The sequence below is a fragment of the Rhineura floridana genome, chromosome 1, assembly GCF_030035675.1.
Source record: "Rhineura floridana isolate rRhiFlo1 chromosome 1, rRhiFlo1.hap2, whole genome shotgun sequence".
NCBI lineage: Eukaryota > Metazoa > Chordata > Lepidosauria > Squamata > Rhineuridae > Rhineura > Rhineura floridana.
This window is the reverse complement of record NC_084480.1, coordinates 245405492-245423764: the sequence shown is the minus strand read 5'-3', so window position 1 is coordinate 245423764 and position 18273 is coordinate 245405492. Positions and strand designations below refer to the sequence as shown.

At 44.0% G+C, this 18273-nt stretch overlaps 1 protein-coding gene across 5 annotated transcripts in view; it reads right to left on the bottom strand.

Annotated features, from left to right (window-relative positions):
• MIB1 (MIB E3 ubiquitin protein ligase 1) overlaps positions 1-18273 on the bottom strand; it is a 91028-nt gene that overhangs the window by 56109 nt on the left and 16646 nt on the right. For all 5 annotated transcript variants that reach the window (XM_061596789.1, XM_061596779.1, XM_061596798.1 and 2 more), the window contains exons 6-9: positions 17463-17667; positions 14394-14577; positions 4864-5008; positions 382-515 (exon numbers count right to left, since the gene is read on the bottom strand). In XM_061596789.1, coding sequence (XP_061452773.1) covers positions 382-515; positions 4864-5008; positions 14394-14577; positions 17463-17667 — 668 coding nt within the window. The remainder of the gene's footprint in view (positions 1-381; positions 516-4863; positions 5009-14393; positions 14578-17462; positions 17668-18273) is intronic.

Below are 18273 nucleotides of genomic sequence, written 5' to 3'. Positions count from 1 at the left end.
AAGAGATCACAGCTCCCCAATTATTTCTTCTCCCTTCATGAAATGGCTGCTTGCAGCGTTAATTATAACAAATATTTCATGGCACAACTTCCTCTTCTGGGTAACTTGCAATAATATCCCAAAAACCTTTGAAGAGAACACAGTGTATAGGAACCAGACAAAAACAACAAAATGTGATATACAAAAGTTGGAGATTCTCCTTCTTAAGTGCTGTATGATTAAACTCCGCCTTTTCACTCACTCCTATCATAGTTCTAACTAAGATCGTGAAAGGAAGGCCTATATTTGCTTTGACCATTGGGAAGTAGCCTCCTCTAAAAAAAACTAGTAAATAATTTAAAGTTTCCTTTTGTATTAGAATTTAGATAATAAGGTACTCACATCAACATCTGGTCTCTTAAGCAAATCTTCTACTTTGGCTACATCTCCATTAGCTGCTGCTTTAACCAGCTCTTCATTAAGATCACCAGATTCTTGCGTTTCAAACAGTTTCTTCAATAACTGGGACAATCTCTCTGTGAATATTAAATAAAACCACTACTTTTAATAGATAAATCAATAAATATAAATCAAATAATAAATAAATAAATAGAATCATAATACCTGAAAGTTATGTTGCACGAGAATGAATTTCAATATATTCCTAACTTAATCAAGAACTATCTTATATCAACATGACAAAAACAATTATCTGTTTAAAGTTCTGTTCCAATTTGTTTTAAGTAATTGCCTCCAGAAAAGCACCAGCAATTCCTTACAATGGAATCAGTATGCCCATTCTGCTGCTGCTCTGCAAAGCTCAAGAAATGGGAAAGACATGGTAGAGACGAGAACAAGAGTGTGTGCTATTTTGTCTTCTTTCAAGTTGTGAAATGAGAGGTGTCACTTCTGCCAATAAAGAGTTGTGTGGGAAAACACCACAAATGATTTGGAAGAGAGATAGCATGAAAACACAAAAGAACAAAGTGGTGGAAAGAAGGTGGGAGAGATGGGGGGGGGAGAAGCATATCCACTTCCAGTGTTGGGAAGGAGCAACTACAGTGAGAATAATGGTGAGAAAGAAACTGGTGAGGGAAGAGGGAGAGAGGCTGAAGATAAGAGGAAGAGAGTAGGAAAAAATACAGACAACAACCTATGTGCCAAAGGTGTAATCTGACTATGTGTATATTTTGTATAAAAAGAAACCTAGCAACAGGAAAAGAGGAATCTAAGAGCACAAGGGGTATAAAAGTGAAGACAGCAGAATAGTGGTGTAAAGAGGATTGGGGAAAAGATGTAGACAGCACAAGTTCAGTACATAGAAGGATGAAGAATGTGGATAGATGGAGATTATTATATAATTACTGGAGGCACAGTAATTTAAAGATGGAAAACAGCAAAAAGATGTACCATCCAAAATAGAAAGTCGTACAGACATCTTTTCAAGCATGATTTGGAAATCATTTTGTGTTTAAACAAGGTGTTCCTATTTTGAAAACTGGAAATATATACAAGTCTTAAATAGTCGTAAAGCCTTCCGTTTTGTGCAAGGAAAAAAGGCATACCGAAGTGGTATAACAAATACACCTTACTGCCTAGGCATATGAAGGAGCACAAGTTACTAACTAGTAATTTTTCATATTTATTTGAAAGCTTTTATTTGGCTCCGATTCTTATTCTATGCTCATATCCAAGTGATTTTACTCATTTCCATATTTCAAAACAGTATTTCTCTATTCTTTAAGGTAATTAAAATAGTGTTTTCTCTAGTAGCTTATATAACATGAATCAGTGTTTAGAGGAATGGCATGCCTCCGCAACAATTTAGGAACTTCTGCGTTCAGCCTCTTGAAGCCACCTACCAAACAAGGATTAATAAAATCCCAGTTTTCTGTACATGTTCTCTGACAGAGTTATTCAGCCAACATCCAGCCCCATTCATAGTTTAAAGGTGAAGTGGCTAATACGTGGCTGTCCAGCTCCTGTTGGGTCTCCAGCTCCATCTGTGACAGCCAGCATGACCAACCGTCAGGGATTATAAGAGTTGTAGTTCATCATTACAAATTACTAATGTCACAGATTAGGATAAAGTGGTGGGCATCAAGGGATGTGGTGGCATTATATTTCATAATAGTCAGCTGGTGATTTGTTTTAATTTTTGTGTAATTTTTATTATATTAAAATTGTTGCAAACTGCTTTGATATATGTTATGAAATTGTAGTATACAAATATTTTGATAAATAAATAATAGAACCACCATTACACAACTTAAATATTAAGAATAATTGCCTCCAGTAGCAAACTTGGCTGGTCAAGCACTTATCCATTTGAAAGTAATACATGGCCAATAAATATAGAAAAGTTTCTACATATTCAGGGGCCTTCCAAGGTATACAGCGTAGGTTTGTAAATTTAAAAATTGTTATAGCTCTTTCAGCTTCCACAACTTACAGAATATTAAGGGAATAGAGATGACAATATTTAATTAATGTCATTGCTTAGAGCTCCACTCCCAAAGAGAAAAAAGATAAAAGAGTCTAAGAGCAGCCTTTCCCAACCTTTGCGTCCCCAGATGCTGCCGGACTACAACTCCCATCAGCCCCAGCCAGCATGGTTAATGATCAGGGATTATGAGAACTGTAGTCCAGCAACATCTGAGGACCCAAAGGATGGGAAAGGCTGATCTAGAAGAACTACAAGTTGAGCAGACAGTGAGAGTCTAGAAATTAAGTTTATAGCTGAGGGTAGCTGAACCATGACAAAGGTGTTTATTAAAAGAGGGAAATGGAGTGGGAGAGAGCAGCATCTGGCCCGTTTGAGTTCCTAACATTGTATGGTATCCTAGAGGCTGAATGTCAGGATTAGCAAGGAAAGGTGCCATGGATTTAAAATACTCATCCCCTCCCATTGGCTATATAGCAATCAAGTGCTCAGATTCAGGTTTGGCAGCAAGTCCCAATCCTGAGTCTCTTGGCACTATAAGGTACAGAAAAGATGATTTCAGGAGGGTGGAAAAGAAAAAAGGTATCCTATGTGAGTCCCAAACCCTGCCAGAACAATTCTCTTCCAGGCTGGTTCAAGTTCTCAGCAGGAACAATTGTATTAAGAGGCTGGGGATTCATTGAAACGTTTTGTTGTGGGTCCCTCCTTCTTGAACACGAACTCGAACACACACACACACAAAACCAGGACAGTCTAAAACTCATTTACAAAGCAAATAAAGGAACTAAAACACAACAATACCATATAATACATAGCAGCACACTTTAAAAAGATCTTCAAGGTCAGGGAAAGCCTGTTAAAACAGATGAGTCTTCAGTTATGATTTGAAGCTCATCACATTTGGTACCTTCCATACTGCAAGTGGGAAGGCATTCTAGAGGGCTGGTCCTACCACAAAGAAACACCACTTCCAAGAAAACATTTTACAACAATGTGCCAGTGATGGTATAATCAGCAGGGCCTCATCTTAAGGTATGGCTGGGCATAATGGGAAAGGCAAACACCCTGAATTACTTAGGGCCTTATATCTCAGCAATAAAACAGTGAACATGGCCCAGTAGCTAATTGGCAGCCAGTGTGGTTCCTTCAGCACTAGTAAAGTATGTGCATAGCTGGGTGCCAGGGCTGTGGAGTCGGTACGCCAAACCTTCAACTCCGACTCCTCTATTTTTCTACTGTCCGACTCCGACTCCATCCAAAATTGCTTCCGACTCCACAGCCCTGGAAAGCGCTATAAATGTCTTTTTAAATTGGAAGCTCTCGTAGGAGCATTTTTATCGCTGCCTGAATATACACTGATCTTGGCATCACAGCATTTGTCTTCATCTGGGTCCTGTGTCATACACTGACACACAAAATGTTTTCCATCTTGAGTTATGGTGAAATGCTCAACTACAGCTGACTTCATGGGAAGCTTCTTTGACATTTTGAATTTATATTTTTTAAAATTTGTCTATCAAAATTTATTTTGAAGCCGGAGTTGGAACATTTCTACCAACTCCAACTCCACCCAAAATTGCTCCCGACTCCGACTCCACAGCCCTGCTGCGTGCTCCACTTAGCTGGTCCGCATAGTGCTGAAACTTTCAGCCGAATGCAAGAGAAGCACCATATAGAATGCACAACAATAATCTAATATTGAGGTTACTAATGCATGAGCTACAGTGACTAAACTATCCCTGTCCAGGCAAGGGCATAGTTGGTACACCATCCGAAGCTGGTAATAGGCACTCCATGCCTAATGACAAATATGGTTCAATGAGCACCCCCAAACTATGTATCTGTTCCTTTAGGTAATAGCATGACCCCATCCAGAACAAGGAACAGTTCTAAATTCTGGCCTTAGGACTGATCACCCATAGAGTTTGTCGTAACAGGATTCAATTTGTTTATAGGTCCTCATCTAGCCAATTCAGAACATGCAAGGAATTACTTCCTTTGTAACTGCCTAGAAGCTTTCTTGCACCATCATGTGGGGTTGATTTAGTGCTTACTAGTGCTGGAACAATTTACTGCACGGGCTACATGCGATCTTCCAATCTTATAGACACTTACCTGGAAGTAATCCCCACTGACTTCAATAGGACTTTCTTCCAAGAAGACATGTTATTTATTCTATAACCTGATTTTTATTCATCTGAAGCAGCTTGCCACACCACACAATAAACACTTTCTTCTAAAACTCAATTCATATACAAGGTAAAAGTACTCGACTATCCTTCTACTATTCTTCCTTGAAATAGAATATTTTAGAACACTTCCACATTAAGAAAATGAAATTTCCCTGTAAGTTAATGAAGTACTTTCATTGCATGTTATTTCTCTTAGTTAACACACATTTCAAAATTTCAAACCATGCAGACACTAAGTTTCTAACTTACCACCAGATGCATTGCTTATAGCAGAGCCTGCTGATGCCACCTTTGACACAGCAGCTGGATTGTATGTCCAAGAAGTTCCACAAACCTCTACTTTTAAGTCACTGTCTGAATAGATCTGCTGGACCCTTCCAACTTTACCTAAAGTCTAAATAGAAGACAAGACAGACCCCAACACATATCATTTATAGTTACAGCTTTATACTTACAGTTTTTTATATCTCATACGGATACTGTTATTTTCTAGTTCAACCTGTATTTATACTGTTGCATCCTTTCCCAATCTACTGCCCTCCAGATGTTTTGGAATACAATTCCCATTATCTCTGACTATTGGCCATGCTGTTTGGGAGTGATGGGAGTTGTAGTTCAAAACATTTGGTGGGTACCACATTGGAGAATGCTGCACTATTGCCTGAAACCTCAAGATAAGGCATTCTGAATGCTAAAAAGGTGAAGAATGGGTAATTGTTAGATTAAAATTCAGCTATCTTCTGTTGTGAACTTGTTCAGAAAGGCAGGATATTTTCCAATAATTTCAGTTGTTACTTAAATTATCATGCCCCTAATGTGAGATCATTTTGGCTATTCAAACACCTACTGTTGGGATTTCTTTGGTCCAGATATCTTGGAACTTTTGAGATGACCAGAAAATTAATAACTTCTAAGAAAATCAACTGCAATAACATTGTATAATTATCTAATCCTAGGCATGGATTTAGTATATACAGTACAGAAGGGTGAGAGGCCAGAAAGTGAGAAATGTCAAGTGACAGTGTCCCCAAAAAGACAGAGACATGATTTTCCACCAACTTTCATTCCAGATTTATCACTACTACTGAGCTGAATACAACCCACTGTCATGGAAGTTAAGTCCTACTCAGAATAGACCCACAGAAATTAAAGAACCTAAATTAGTCATGTCTAATAACTTCAATGTGTCTACTCTGAGTAGGACTACCACTGAATACCATCCAATGGCAACATCCAACAGAAGATAAATATTCTCCTCCCACTGGGCTAATTATACAGGGGTGATTATCTGGATTTACATGGGAAGAGAACCTTGTTATGTGTGCTTTGGACATGCCACACCTCTATTTCAAGGGAGATCACCAATAAATTTAAATCACTTTGAAGGTGTTTTAACAGAAATTAATTCTCTCTGGGTCACAAACTGCGGTTTTAAAAGAAGAACTAGAACAACTGTTCTGAAAGAGGTAGAGGGCAAGTTTTCCTCACACATTGATTTAATGACGTATCCAGACTAATATTTCCACATCAAGTTTCTCTGGATGAATTTTAAAAAGAATAATCTATTTCCAAGCATTAGGAGAGAGCATTATAGTATTATACTAGGAATTCCTATGCTTGCACAAGACATGAGTGGGCATAAGTATCCTGACACCAATACAAGGTCACACTTGATACCAATCTTAGTACATGAATCAACATTTGTACTGGTGCTCAGATTTCTACTCAACTGGCACCACAGAACAAAAATGGACCATTGGTCTCACCTGAAGGGTGGTTTTCCCAGGTCTCATGCCATTACATGGGTTATAGCGCCATCTAGTGTCCGAAGGCAAAAATGTACTGAAGTTAAGACCTGGGCCATACGTGCCCCTCCCACTCCAGTTCATTCGCGACAAGACCGAAGTGAGATATCTGAAAAGGTACAAAAGGACCAACAGGCCTACCAGAAAGGAAAATAGGGACACTGCCCCAAATAATACAGAACCACATTCATTCCTAATAGATCAAGAAAGATCTTGACTCAGATACACAATGTAGAGCAACACAACTTTGAACAGTAATAATTTGAAAGGTGGTACAAAATACCCAGGCATCCTCCAACAGGGAGGGCCATGATGGCATGATACCTGGGAAGACCACCTTCAGGTGAGACCAATGGTCCGTTTTCCCCAGGTAGCATCCCATCACGTGGGATATACCAAAGCAGCCCCAACAGGGAGGAACCACCCACAGCTTACGAATGAGAAATAACCTGTTGCAGAACACGCCTCCCAAAAGAGGCATCGGCAGAAGCGTAGCAATCTATCTTGTAATGCTTGATAAAGGAATCTGGAGTAGCCCATACAGCCGCTCTGCAAATATCTGCAAGAGGTGTGTTGGTTGCGAATACAGCCATAGTAGTAGCTGCCGACCTAGCTTAAACGATTCATAAGCCAGTGCAATGCAGGCGCGTAACCAACAAGACAAAGTGGATTTAGAAACTTTCCCCCCCAATGAAAGTGGGTGAAAGGATACAAATAGTGAATCCATTAACCTTATATCCTGGGTTCGAGATAGGTAAGTCTTGAGGGCCCTGCGAACATCACTTGAGTGCCAGGTCTTCTCTAGTGGATGAACAGGCTTAGGGCTGAACGAAAGAAGAATAATGTCCTGGCTGCAGTGAAACACTGAATTGATCTTCAGACGGAAGGACGGATCTGGGCGTAACACAAGAGTTCTTATGGAAGATGCAGAGATGGTGGGCAGATGACAGTGCTCCCAACTCTGAAACTCTTCTTGCCAAGGTGACCGCCACCAGAAACAGGACCTTGAATGACAACAGGCGCAATGGTACTGAACTAAGGGTTTCAAAGGGAGGGTGCTGCAGGGCTTGCAGGGCTTGCGGGGCCCTTGGTAGACTCCAGGAAGGGAAATGGTGACACACTGGTGGAGAAAGGGAAGCAGCTCCCTTTAAAAAAGTTTGATCAGCGGGTGTGAGCCCATGGAAACACCAGAACCATTAACGGATAGAACTGACAATATAGCGGAAGCCTGATGACACAAAGTGTTTGCTTTTAGACCCATCTTCAGACCTCTATGCAGAAACTGCAACACCTGCTGGACATGGCTTGAGAGGGTTGAAAGGCTTGTGATACACACCAGGTGGAAAAAGTGGACCATGTACTCTGGTAGATGCGATTCATCAATGGTCTTCTAGACGCCAGAATTGTCAGCGACTTCCTGTGATAGGCCTGTGCGAATCAACTACATCCATTCAAACACCAAGCTGTCAGACTCAGCCAGTCGGGATCCGGGTGCCAGATTGGTCCCTGTGACAGGTCTGGCCTGGTTGGCAGCCCCCAAGGATCTGTTATTGATAGTGATAGCAGGTCAAAGAACCACGGCTGGCAAGGCCAATAAGGGGCTAGCAGAACCAGTTGAGCCCTTTCAAGTCGAAGTTTTTCTCAGCGTTCTGCCCAGCAGAGGAATTGGAGGGAAGACGTTAAGAAGTCCATCCAGCCACGGTGTCAGGAGAGCATCTACCGATTCTGTTGTTGTCTCTAGATACTCAAGAAGTACCAGGGCAGCTGGCAGTTGTGACTCGAGGTGAACAGATCCACTGATAGGTTGCCAAAGCGACACTGAATGAGAGTGAACACAGCTAGATGCAGTTTCCACTCTCCTGGGATCACCTGTTGTCTGCTGAGCCAATTGGCTGCCACATTCAAAACCCCACTGAGGTTTTCTGCCCTCAACGACATCAGGTGACTTTTGGCCCAATCGAAAATCAAGGTCACTTCTGCCTGGTGAATTTTTGACCTGGTTCTCCCTTGCCTGTTCAAATGCGATTTTACGCACGTGTTGTCTGTCCGGATCAAGACATGCTCCAGATGGAACATGGGTTGAAAATGTCAAACAGCCAGATGGACCACTCTTAGTTCCAACCAGTTGATGCTCTGGTTCTCCTCTGACCTGCACAAGACACCTTGGACAAAGCGGGACTTGCAGTGGCCCCTCCGGCCACTCAGGCTGGCATCTGTGGTTATTACAGTCCTATCCGGTTCTCTGAATGGAGTTTCCTTGCTGAGATTCCGAATTGTAGCCCACCATCGGAAGAACACAGTGAGGGATCCAGGCAGATTTCCCCGTGGTTGGAGTTGGCAATGTCCAACTGAAACGGCAATAAGGCCCACTGGAGTGGACGAGTATGATGCCAAGCCCATGATACAATGTGAATGGTGGATACATCCCCAGTGCCTTTGCTAGCAACATCACGTCTGCCCTCGAGCAACGTATCAGTTGAGCCACATCTCTGATGGTTGCAGTGCGCTCTGGTTGCAATGAGAGAGGAAGACCATGGCTTGCACCGTGTCCAAAATTGCTCCCAGATGCTGCAGCCGTTGAGTCGGATCTAGTTGGCTCTTATCAATATTGACCGACCAACCGTGGGCTCTCAGGACCTCGAGGGTGCAATGACCCAAGCGCAGGCAAGGTCCTTGGAGGCCGCCCGAAGCATCAGATTGTCTAGATAGGGATAAATATGGACCCCCTGGAAGCGGAGATGAGCCACAAGGGTGACCATCACTTTGGTGAATACTTTTGGGGCCGATGAGAGTCCGAACGGCATGGCCCAGTATTGAAAATGATGCTGGCCAAACGTGAACCTCAGGAACCGTCTGCAGGTGGGACAGATTGGGACGTGGAGGTATGCCTCCTTTAGGTTGATGGAGGCCAAAAATTCCCCGTTGCAGAGGCTCTGTAACCGATGTGAGGGACTCCATTTTGAACCGTCAACACTTACAAAGCGGTTGACAAATGTGAGGTCTAAGACCGCCCTCCACGACCGATCTCTCTTGGGAACTGCAAACAAAACGAAGTAGCACCCCCCCCGAGCGCTCTGCTGGCGGAACTGGTTCTACTGCAGCTATGTCGAGTAGATGTCCTATGGCTTCCTGCATGAACTTCTGCCTTTCTTGCGAATGGGAGAAGAAAGCATTCTTTCTGAGGGTGTTAACCAAAACTCTATCTCGTAACCATGAGAAAAAAGATCCCTGACACAAGAGGCCCCTGTTAAACTTAGCCAGTGCTGTGCATAATGGAGCAATCTGCCTCCGACAGGGATGGTGTCAGTATTGCCAGCACTGATGAGTTCCTCTTCCATATGCTGAAGAGGAAGGACCCTGTCGTCCCTGTTGCTGAAATCTGCCCTGGAATCGCTGTTTGTGCCAGGTTCCCCTGGAGGAACGGAAGTTGGGAAATCGAGAATTGCGGCCCCGCCCCCTCAAAAGGGCTGGAATGAGCGGTATGGAGCAAACCTCCATACCACAGTGTGTCCCTGTTGGTTCTGCTGGACCTCTCAGCGGCTTTCGATACCATCGACCATGGTATCCTTCTGGGCCGCCTTGCTGGGATGGGACTTGGGGGCACTGTTTTACAGTGGCTCCGTTCCTTCCTGGAGGGACGAACCCAGAAAGTGGTGCTGGGGGTTTCCTGTTCGACTCCTTGGCCGTTGGCCTGTGGGGTCCCTCAGGGCTCAGTTTTGTCCCCCATGCTATTTAACATCTACATGAAACCACTGGGAGAGGTTGTCCAGGGGTTTGGGGTTCGGTGCCATCAGTATGCTGATGACACCCAACTCTACTTCTCCTTTCCACCTAACTCCAAGGAAGCTGTCTTGGTTTTAAACCGGTGTCTGTCATCAGTGGTGGACTGGATGAGGGCGAACAAATCGAAGCTTAATCCAGACAAGACAGAGGTGCTCCTGGTCAGTCGAAAAACAAATCAGGGAATAGGGATTCAGCCTGTGCTGGATGGGGTTACACTCCCCCTGAAGACGCAGGTTCGCAGTTTGGGTGTGCTCCTGGACTCAGCTTTAAATTTGGAGGCCCAGGTTTCTGCGGTGGCCAGGAGTGCTTTTGCACAATTAAGATTAGTGCGCCAACTGCGCCCGTTCCTTGAGCCGTCTGATCTGGCCACGGTGACACATGCCTTAGTTGCATCCCATTTAGATTACTGTAACGCGCTCTATGTGGGGCTGCCTCTGAAGACTGTTCGGAAACTTCAGTTGGTGCAACGTGCTGCAGCCAGAATCTTAACTGGGGCTGGTTACAGGGACCATACGACTCCCCGGTTACAAAAGCTCCACTGGTTGCCACTCTGTTTCCGGACACAATTCAAAGTGCTGGTGATGACCTATAAAGCCCTATATGGCTTAGGTCCAGGCTATCTGTCAGACCGTATCTCCCTATATGAGCCTGCCCGGGCCCTGAGATCCTCAGGAGAGGCCCTTCTCTCAATACCTATGTCCTCACAAGCACGACTAGTGGGGACACGAGATAGGGCCTTTTCGGTGGCTGCCCCAAGGCTTTGGAACTCCCTTCCTAGGGAAGCAAGAATGGCCCCCTCCTTGCAGTCCTTCCGTCGGCAAGCAAAGAATTTTTTATTTCAACAAGCCTTTGGAACTGAAAGCTGTTAAGGACAGGTCGTGAAGGCTGCTGCATTGCTGTTGCCTAATTGTATTATTTTAAACTGAGTTTGAATTATTTTAACTGTATGTATGAATGGCTTTAATACTGTAAATTGTTTAATTTGATTTTAATCTAGTCTTTTGTATGTTTTTAATTATATGTGTGCTTTTATCTGGAAGCCGCCGTGAGTTCCAGTTTTGGAAAAAGGGCAGGGTAAAAATAATGATAATAATAATAATAACCTTCTGAACGGCCTCCAACCATCCTTCTTTGGCTTTCGCTCATCTTTAGGGTCTACTAGAACTGCTTTGAGGGCTTCTTCACCGAACAGCAATGTGTCCGAGTATGGGGCCGTGGACAAATTGACCCTGGCCATGGCATCGGCGTCCCAGTGCTGAAGCCAGAGTATTCAAGCCACTACTTCAGCAGCTAGTGCCCGTGCTCCTAGCTGAGTGGCATCCAAGGTGGCGTCGGCCACAAACGCTGCAGCCTTGTTTAGTTTCACCAGGACCCTTCTAAGTTTGACTGGATCAGGATTAGGTTCTTCTAAGAGTTCGTCCAGCCACACCATAGAGGCTCTTGAGAAAATGGAGGCGGTAGCTTCATGATTCTTGCGTAGAGCAAAGTCTAGCCATCATTCCGAAGGATCCTTGAGCTAGGAGTTCCCCTCTTTCAGGAGGAGGGACCTGGATATCAAACTAGAAATCGGATCATCTACCCCTGGAACATTCAGGCAATTCATGAACTCTGGAGCCAAGGCATAGTGTCCGTTGGCCAATGCTGAAAACCGGTGTGCATGCAGCGGGCGAGACCATTCCTCCTTGGCCAGCTTGTCAATGGGGTCTGGCATGGGAACGAAGTGATCTGCCAAACTGGGAGATCTCAGAATCCTGGCTTCCTTCACAGGAGGGGTGGTAGGTTTGGTTTGCAAAGATTGGAGACCTAAAGTGTCCAGGACTCTACAAAAGAGTGGAAAGTAGTCGGCAGAGTCAAGAAGCCGATAGGATGGGTCCTCCTCCAATTCTGAATCACCACTCCACTCATCTCCTTCGACCTGAAGAGAGCACGAGGGATCCTCTAGCCCCGTCACTTCACCTCCAATTCTGCCTCTGGTGATATCGCAGGGATTTGGTGATGGGGGTGGAGCTTCATCGGGTGGAGCTTCATCGGTACAGCAGTGTTGCCCAATAGCGCTGGTGTGAAGATGCGCACAGTGCGATCCCTGAGAGCCTGAAATGGGCTGAGCCAGTGGATTCACCTGTGGCAGTGACTGTGCTTGAGAGAGGGAACCCAACAAGGCATCCTTCAGCTGGGAAACAAATTCCAGAGTCAACTGCAACCCCAGCAGAGGAGCAAGAGTGGCCATCTGAGGGTCCAGAGGCACTGGCTGCACTTGTTGAGGCAGAGGTGGCTGCACTTGTTGAGGGAGAGGTGCAAGAGTCTCATCAGACTGGTGAGATGTGTGGGCTTTAGCTGCTGACATAGATTGAGACGAGCAGTCCAAAGTTGGTTGGCTAGGAAACCCTTCAAACTCATCCTCTGATGACTCAGTGGGTGAATGAAAAAAAAGGTAAAGGTAAAGGTGTCCCCACACTTGTAGTGCGAGTCGTCTTGCGATGTTTACTAGGCAGACCGTATATATGGGGTAGGATTACCAGTTCCGTCCCCAGCCTTTCTTTACCCCCCAGCATATGCCGGGTACTCATTTTACCAACCACGGATGGATGGAAGGCTGAGTGGACCTCGACCCCTTTTACCAGAGATTTGACTTCCTCCTTTCATTGGAATCGAACTCCGGCCGTGAGCAGAGCTTCGGCCGCACTACAGCCGCTTACCACTCTGAGCCACAGAAGATCTTGGGTGAATGAAAGAGGGCTGTTAATCTCTCTTGGCCAGCTTCCTCTGAGGCTGGAATTGACACGTATTGTGCTCACCTGGCAGCGCTGTGGCTAGACAAGTGTTTGGTTTTAGCAACAGCCTTGGAGTGGAGTCTGGGTTGCTTGTGCTTTGTAGACTTGTGGTGTGATGGGGCCTTGCAATGCTGTTCTGTCCCTAGACCTTGGGCTACATCTGGCAGCTGATCCACCATATTATACATGCACAAGAGTGAGGGGTGCGGTATCTGTCATCACTACATGCACTAGAAGAGGGGTGTGGTGTCAATAAAGGCACTGGTACATGCCCACGGACGAGGGGAGCGGTACAGCCCCAAGTGCACTATTAGTTAGGAAATTGAAGTCAAAGCCCAGGTACACAGTACTGCTCCTGTGCACTTGTATATCTGGTAGGCTCTCTGTCCTCTAGAAGTCAAAATCCAGGCACACACACATAGAGGGTGTGTGTGCAGTACTGATCCTATGAACTTGTATGTCTGGTATCCTCTCTGCCTCCTGGTATTTCTTTTTTTAAACAAAAATAACATTAGTATTCTGTAGCCCTATATATCCCCCTGTAATAAGGGGTAACTAACTACTGCTATATGTGGAGGGGGGGGATAAGTGTTTTTAAAAGCCCAAGCAAAAAAGGGCGGGAAAACTGTAAGGCAGGCAAAATGGCGATTGTGCCAAAGGTGGGGAAAAACCCCAACAAAATGGCCGACAATGGCGGCTGCCAGTAGTGTCGCAAGTCTTGGCCAGCCTGGTCGCAGCAAGCTGCCTGAAACACTAGGAGGAAAGAATGCAGGAGCTACCTTTGACATCAGGCGCAGCTCCCCCTCAACCGCTGGAGCCGCCTCCGCAAGCCCTGATGATCAAGAAGAGGGAGGAAAAATACCCTACCCCCTAAAAGTATGGGGGGAAGCAGATCAAGGAAGGGGAAGAAACCAAAAAATGGGGGAAAATACTAACCCCCTGCCAGCCCCTTAACTGAAGAGGGGAAAGAAAACCAACCCCCCTAGCACAGGATTAGTGAGGAGAGGAGAGGAGGGAAGGGGAATCGAGGGAGGGAGAAGAGCAAGGTAGAAAAGGGAAAAACTGAAGTGCACCCAGTCCCCCAACCACAAAAAATACTCTCTCTCCACACACGTGTATCACCACAAAAAATCTCACTAAACGTAGATAGCACTGCCTCGGATGAAGGCAAGAATGAACTGGGGTGGGAGGGGCACGGATGGCCCAGGTCTTGACTTCAGTACATTCTTGCCTTCGGATGCTAGATGGCGCTATAACCCAAGTGATGGCATTCTACCTGGGGAAAATGCAGGATTTCCCGTCTGCACTGAACAGTTTCTCAGACAGAAGAAACCTGACTTAGCTTACAAAATTTCAAAGTAAACAAACCCCCACTGAAATTTGAAATGTCATATTGAAACAAGCATTTATATAAACTTACAGGGAGCATCGCTTCAGCCCATTCACCATGTCCTCTTTGAAGCAGTTTAATTCTTTCTAGGTCATAACAAACTTGGACAAGATCACCCACTTGAAATTGTGAGGTACCACCTTCAGCACCTTGAGCAGCGTCTCCACTTCGGACAACATTGGCTTTGGTGAGAACAGCAGGGTTAAAGGTCCACCTAGAAAATACCAATTGCTTGAAACATTATGATGAAGATTTTAGTGTTTTATTAACTGCACCGCTGCACTATTAACAAGTCTTAGCCCACACTCTGCCAGACTGCAACTGGTTGATTTTGCAAGAGTCCAATAGGTTTTAATTTTGGGTCAAGTAGACACGATTCACTAGAAAAGACAATAATGCTGGGAAAAACAGAAGGGAATAGAAAAAGAGGGCCAAACAAGAGATGGATTGATTCCATAAAGTAAGCCACAGACCTGAACTTACAAGATCTGAACAGGGTGGTTCATGACAGATGCTCCTGGAGGTCACAGATTCATAGAGTCGCCTTAAGTCGTAATCGACTTGAAGGCACATAACAACAAAGCTTAAGAGTGTCCCTCAAGTTTTAAAAGTAACATGGATGTGATTCAAGTGGCCTCATTTCTGTAATAGGTTACTGGCCCCATATGCTAACTTCTCAGAACACATTCTGACTCCCCAAGGCAACTAAGCATCAAGTATTCCAGGCAAAAAATATTTGCTCTTTCTGTGCACTTTGATACTGGCAGCACAATGTGTTTACAAGTGTCTAAAGCAATATTTTGCTTAAGTTTGGGAGAAAGGGACTGTTTAACTTTGTTGTAAAAAAAATGATGAGCTTATAATAAAATATTTATTTAAAAAATAGGGCTTGCAATCATTTCTGTATCATACTAGGCTGAATTTGTCAGCCCAGCTTTTCAGTATTTTATGGGGTGGGGTGCAAAAAAATGTCCCCAAGGGCTGCAGATGGGCAGGGAAAATTTATCTGAAATTTTCAGATGTGGGATGGCATACTGTCCTTTCTTCCCTTAGTTAAGCCTATGTGGTATGTAAACTTTTTTCCTAGGACATGCATCAGCTCTGTGTGTTGGCAGAATAAGGAGGATCTGGGTGAGTCAGGCATCTCCTCTCACTACTCCCCGCCCTGAGTCAAAGCACAATGTCAAGAACACCCCATCCCCAAGTCTGATTGGGGTTCCACAAAAGCAAAACTCTGTTCTTACTGCACCAATACAGCTATATGTTTTCCTATATAGCTCTATGTTTCCCTAAATCCACAAGTGTTTTTGTTAGTTTGCTAATGTGGCTATAAGACTGTATTTCCGCAATGTGCTTGATATAGTACTATGTTTTTGTTATACATATATATTGATTTGCTTACTGTTCATGTAAGCCACTTTGAGCAGTATGTGGAAAACTGACATACAGTATCTTGCAAAAGTAATCAGACCCGACCAATGCTCTCATATTACTGAATTACAAATGGTACACTGTAATTTCGTTCTGTATGATATTTTATTTTGAAACACTGAAACTCAAAATCATTATTGTAAGGTGACATTGGTTTTATGTTGGGAAATGTTTGTAAGAAACATAAAAAACTGAAACATGTTGCTTGCGTAACTATTCAACCCCCTCCCCACACACATTAATATTTGGTACAGCCACCTTTCGCTACAATAACAGATTTAAGTCTTTTGGGTTACGTATGTACCAGCTTTGCATATAGTGTCGGAGGGATTTTGGCCCGTTCTTCTTGGCCGATGCGCTCTAGGTCGTTCAGGTTGGTTGGACGTCACATGTGGACCGTAATTTTCAAAGAGTGCCACAGATTCTCAATAGGAGTGAGATCAGGACTTTGAATGGGCCACTATAGGACATTCACCTTTTTGTTCTTGAGCCACTCCAAGGTTGCTTTGGCCTTGTGTCTGGGATTATTGTCCTGCTGAAAAGTGAATTTCCTCCCAAGCTTGTTTTTTAGTGGACTGAAGCAGGTTCTCTTGCAGTATTTCCCTGTAGTTTGCTCCACCCATTCTTCCTTCAATTTTAACAAGATGCTCAGTCTCTGCGGATGAGAAGAATCCCCTCAGCATGATGCTGCCACCACCATACTTCACTGTAGAGATAGTGTGCCTTGAGGCATGGGCAGTATTAGGTTTGTGCCACACATAGCGCTTTAAGTTTTGGCAAAAAAGCTCTATTATGGTCTCATCTGACCACAAAACCTTTTCCCACACTGCAGCTAGGGAACTCTCATGCTTTCTGGCAAACTCTAGAAGTGCCTTCAGATGGTACTTTTTGAGTAACGGCTTCTTTCTTGCCACCCTCCCAAACAGGCCAGTGTCATGTAGAGCTCTTGATGTGGTTGACTGGTGCACCATTACTCCACTCCCAGCTGCTGAACTCTGTAGCTCCTTCAAAGTGATTGTTGGCCTCTCTCTGGTTTCTCTCACAAGTCTCCTCCTTGTTCAAGCACTGAGTTTTGAGGGACGGCCTTTTCTTGGCAGTGCCTGGGTGGTGTGATGCAGCTTTCACTTCCTGATTATTGATCCAACTGTGCTCACTGGGATATCCAAACACTTCGATATTATTTTGTATCCTTTTCCTAATCTATGCATTTGTATTACATTATCTCCCACTTCTGTAGAATGCTCTTGGGTCTTCATTTTCCTTCAGATCCACAGCCTGACTAATGATCCTTCAACAGTGGGGCTTTTATCCTGACAATGTGACAGCAACTGCAATGGTTCACAGATGGAGGTCAATGGTAAGGTCATTGTGTTCTCGATAGGGCAATTTCTGTCAGCTGTGTAAATTGGGAGCTTCCACAGCACAGGGGTTGAATACTTATGCAAGCAACATGTTTCAGTTTTTTATGTTTCTTACAAACATTTCCCAACATAAAACCAATGTCACCTAACAATAATTGATACTGAGTTTGTTTCAGTGTTTCAAAATAAAATATCATACAGAACGAACTTATGATGTACCATTTGTAATTCAGTAATATGAGAGCACTGGTCAGGGGTCTGATTACTTCTGCAAGCTACTGTATGCATAAACACTTGAAAAATATACCTATTGCCACTTGGATACTGAACAACAATGTCATGATCTTCATCTATGCCACAAACTGTTCCAGTAGTAGTTAAAGTTTCAAACATTCCATCAGTCCATCCTCCATGGCCATGCTGCAAAGACTGAACAATCTCTAAATCAAGATCAATGTTTACTAGATCACCAATCTGTAATCCACCAGGATTCCGGTTACCATTTTGCTCACCTAAAGTTAGAAAGAGAAAGAGACATGGTAATACTTCAGGGATCCTCACTCACTCTCACAAATAATAATGAAAGCAGTTATAAGATAAATGTTACAGAATACAAGAACACTGCTGTTCTGGCAGCCTAATCCTATTAGTTTTGAGTTTAATGATATTTACCCTCAAGTACACATAGGGCTGCAACCTTAGTCAGCAAGAGTAAGCCAGGTAAGTAAAAAATATGGAGGGTTTGGTCTCCAAGCAGTTAAATAATGTGCCAACATAAAACAGTATTACATGGAGGGAAATGGAAATGGACTGCCTTCAAGTCGATTCCGACTTATGGTGACCCTATGAATAGAGTTTTCATGGTAAGCGGTATTCAGAGGGGGTTTACCATTGCCTTCCTCTGAGGCTGAGAGGCAGTGACTGGGCCAAGGTCACCCAGTGAGCTTCATGGCTGTGTGGGATTCGAACCCTGGTCTCCCAGGTCATAGTCCAGTACCTTAACCACTACGCCACACTGGCTCTCATTACATGGAGGGATGGGGAGACAAAAAACCTCTGTGAGGATAGTAAATACTATGCATATTTACTTTGATATAATCAGATTCAAGATCGTATAT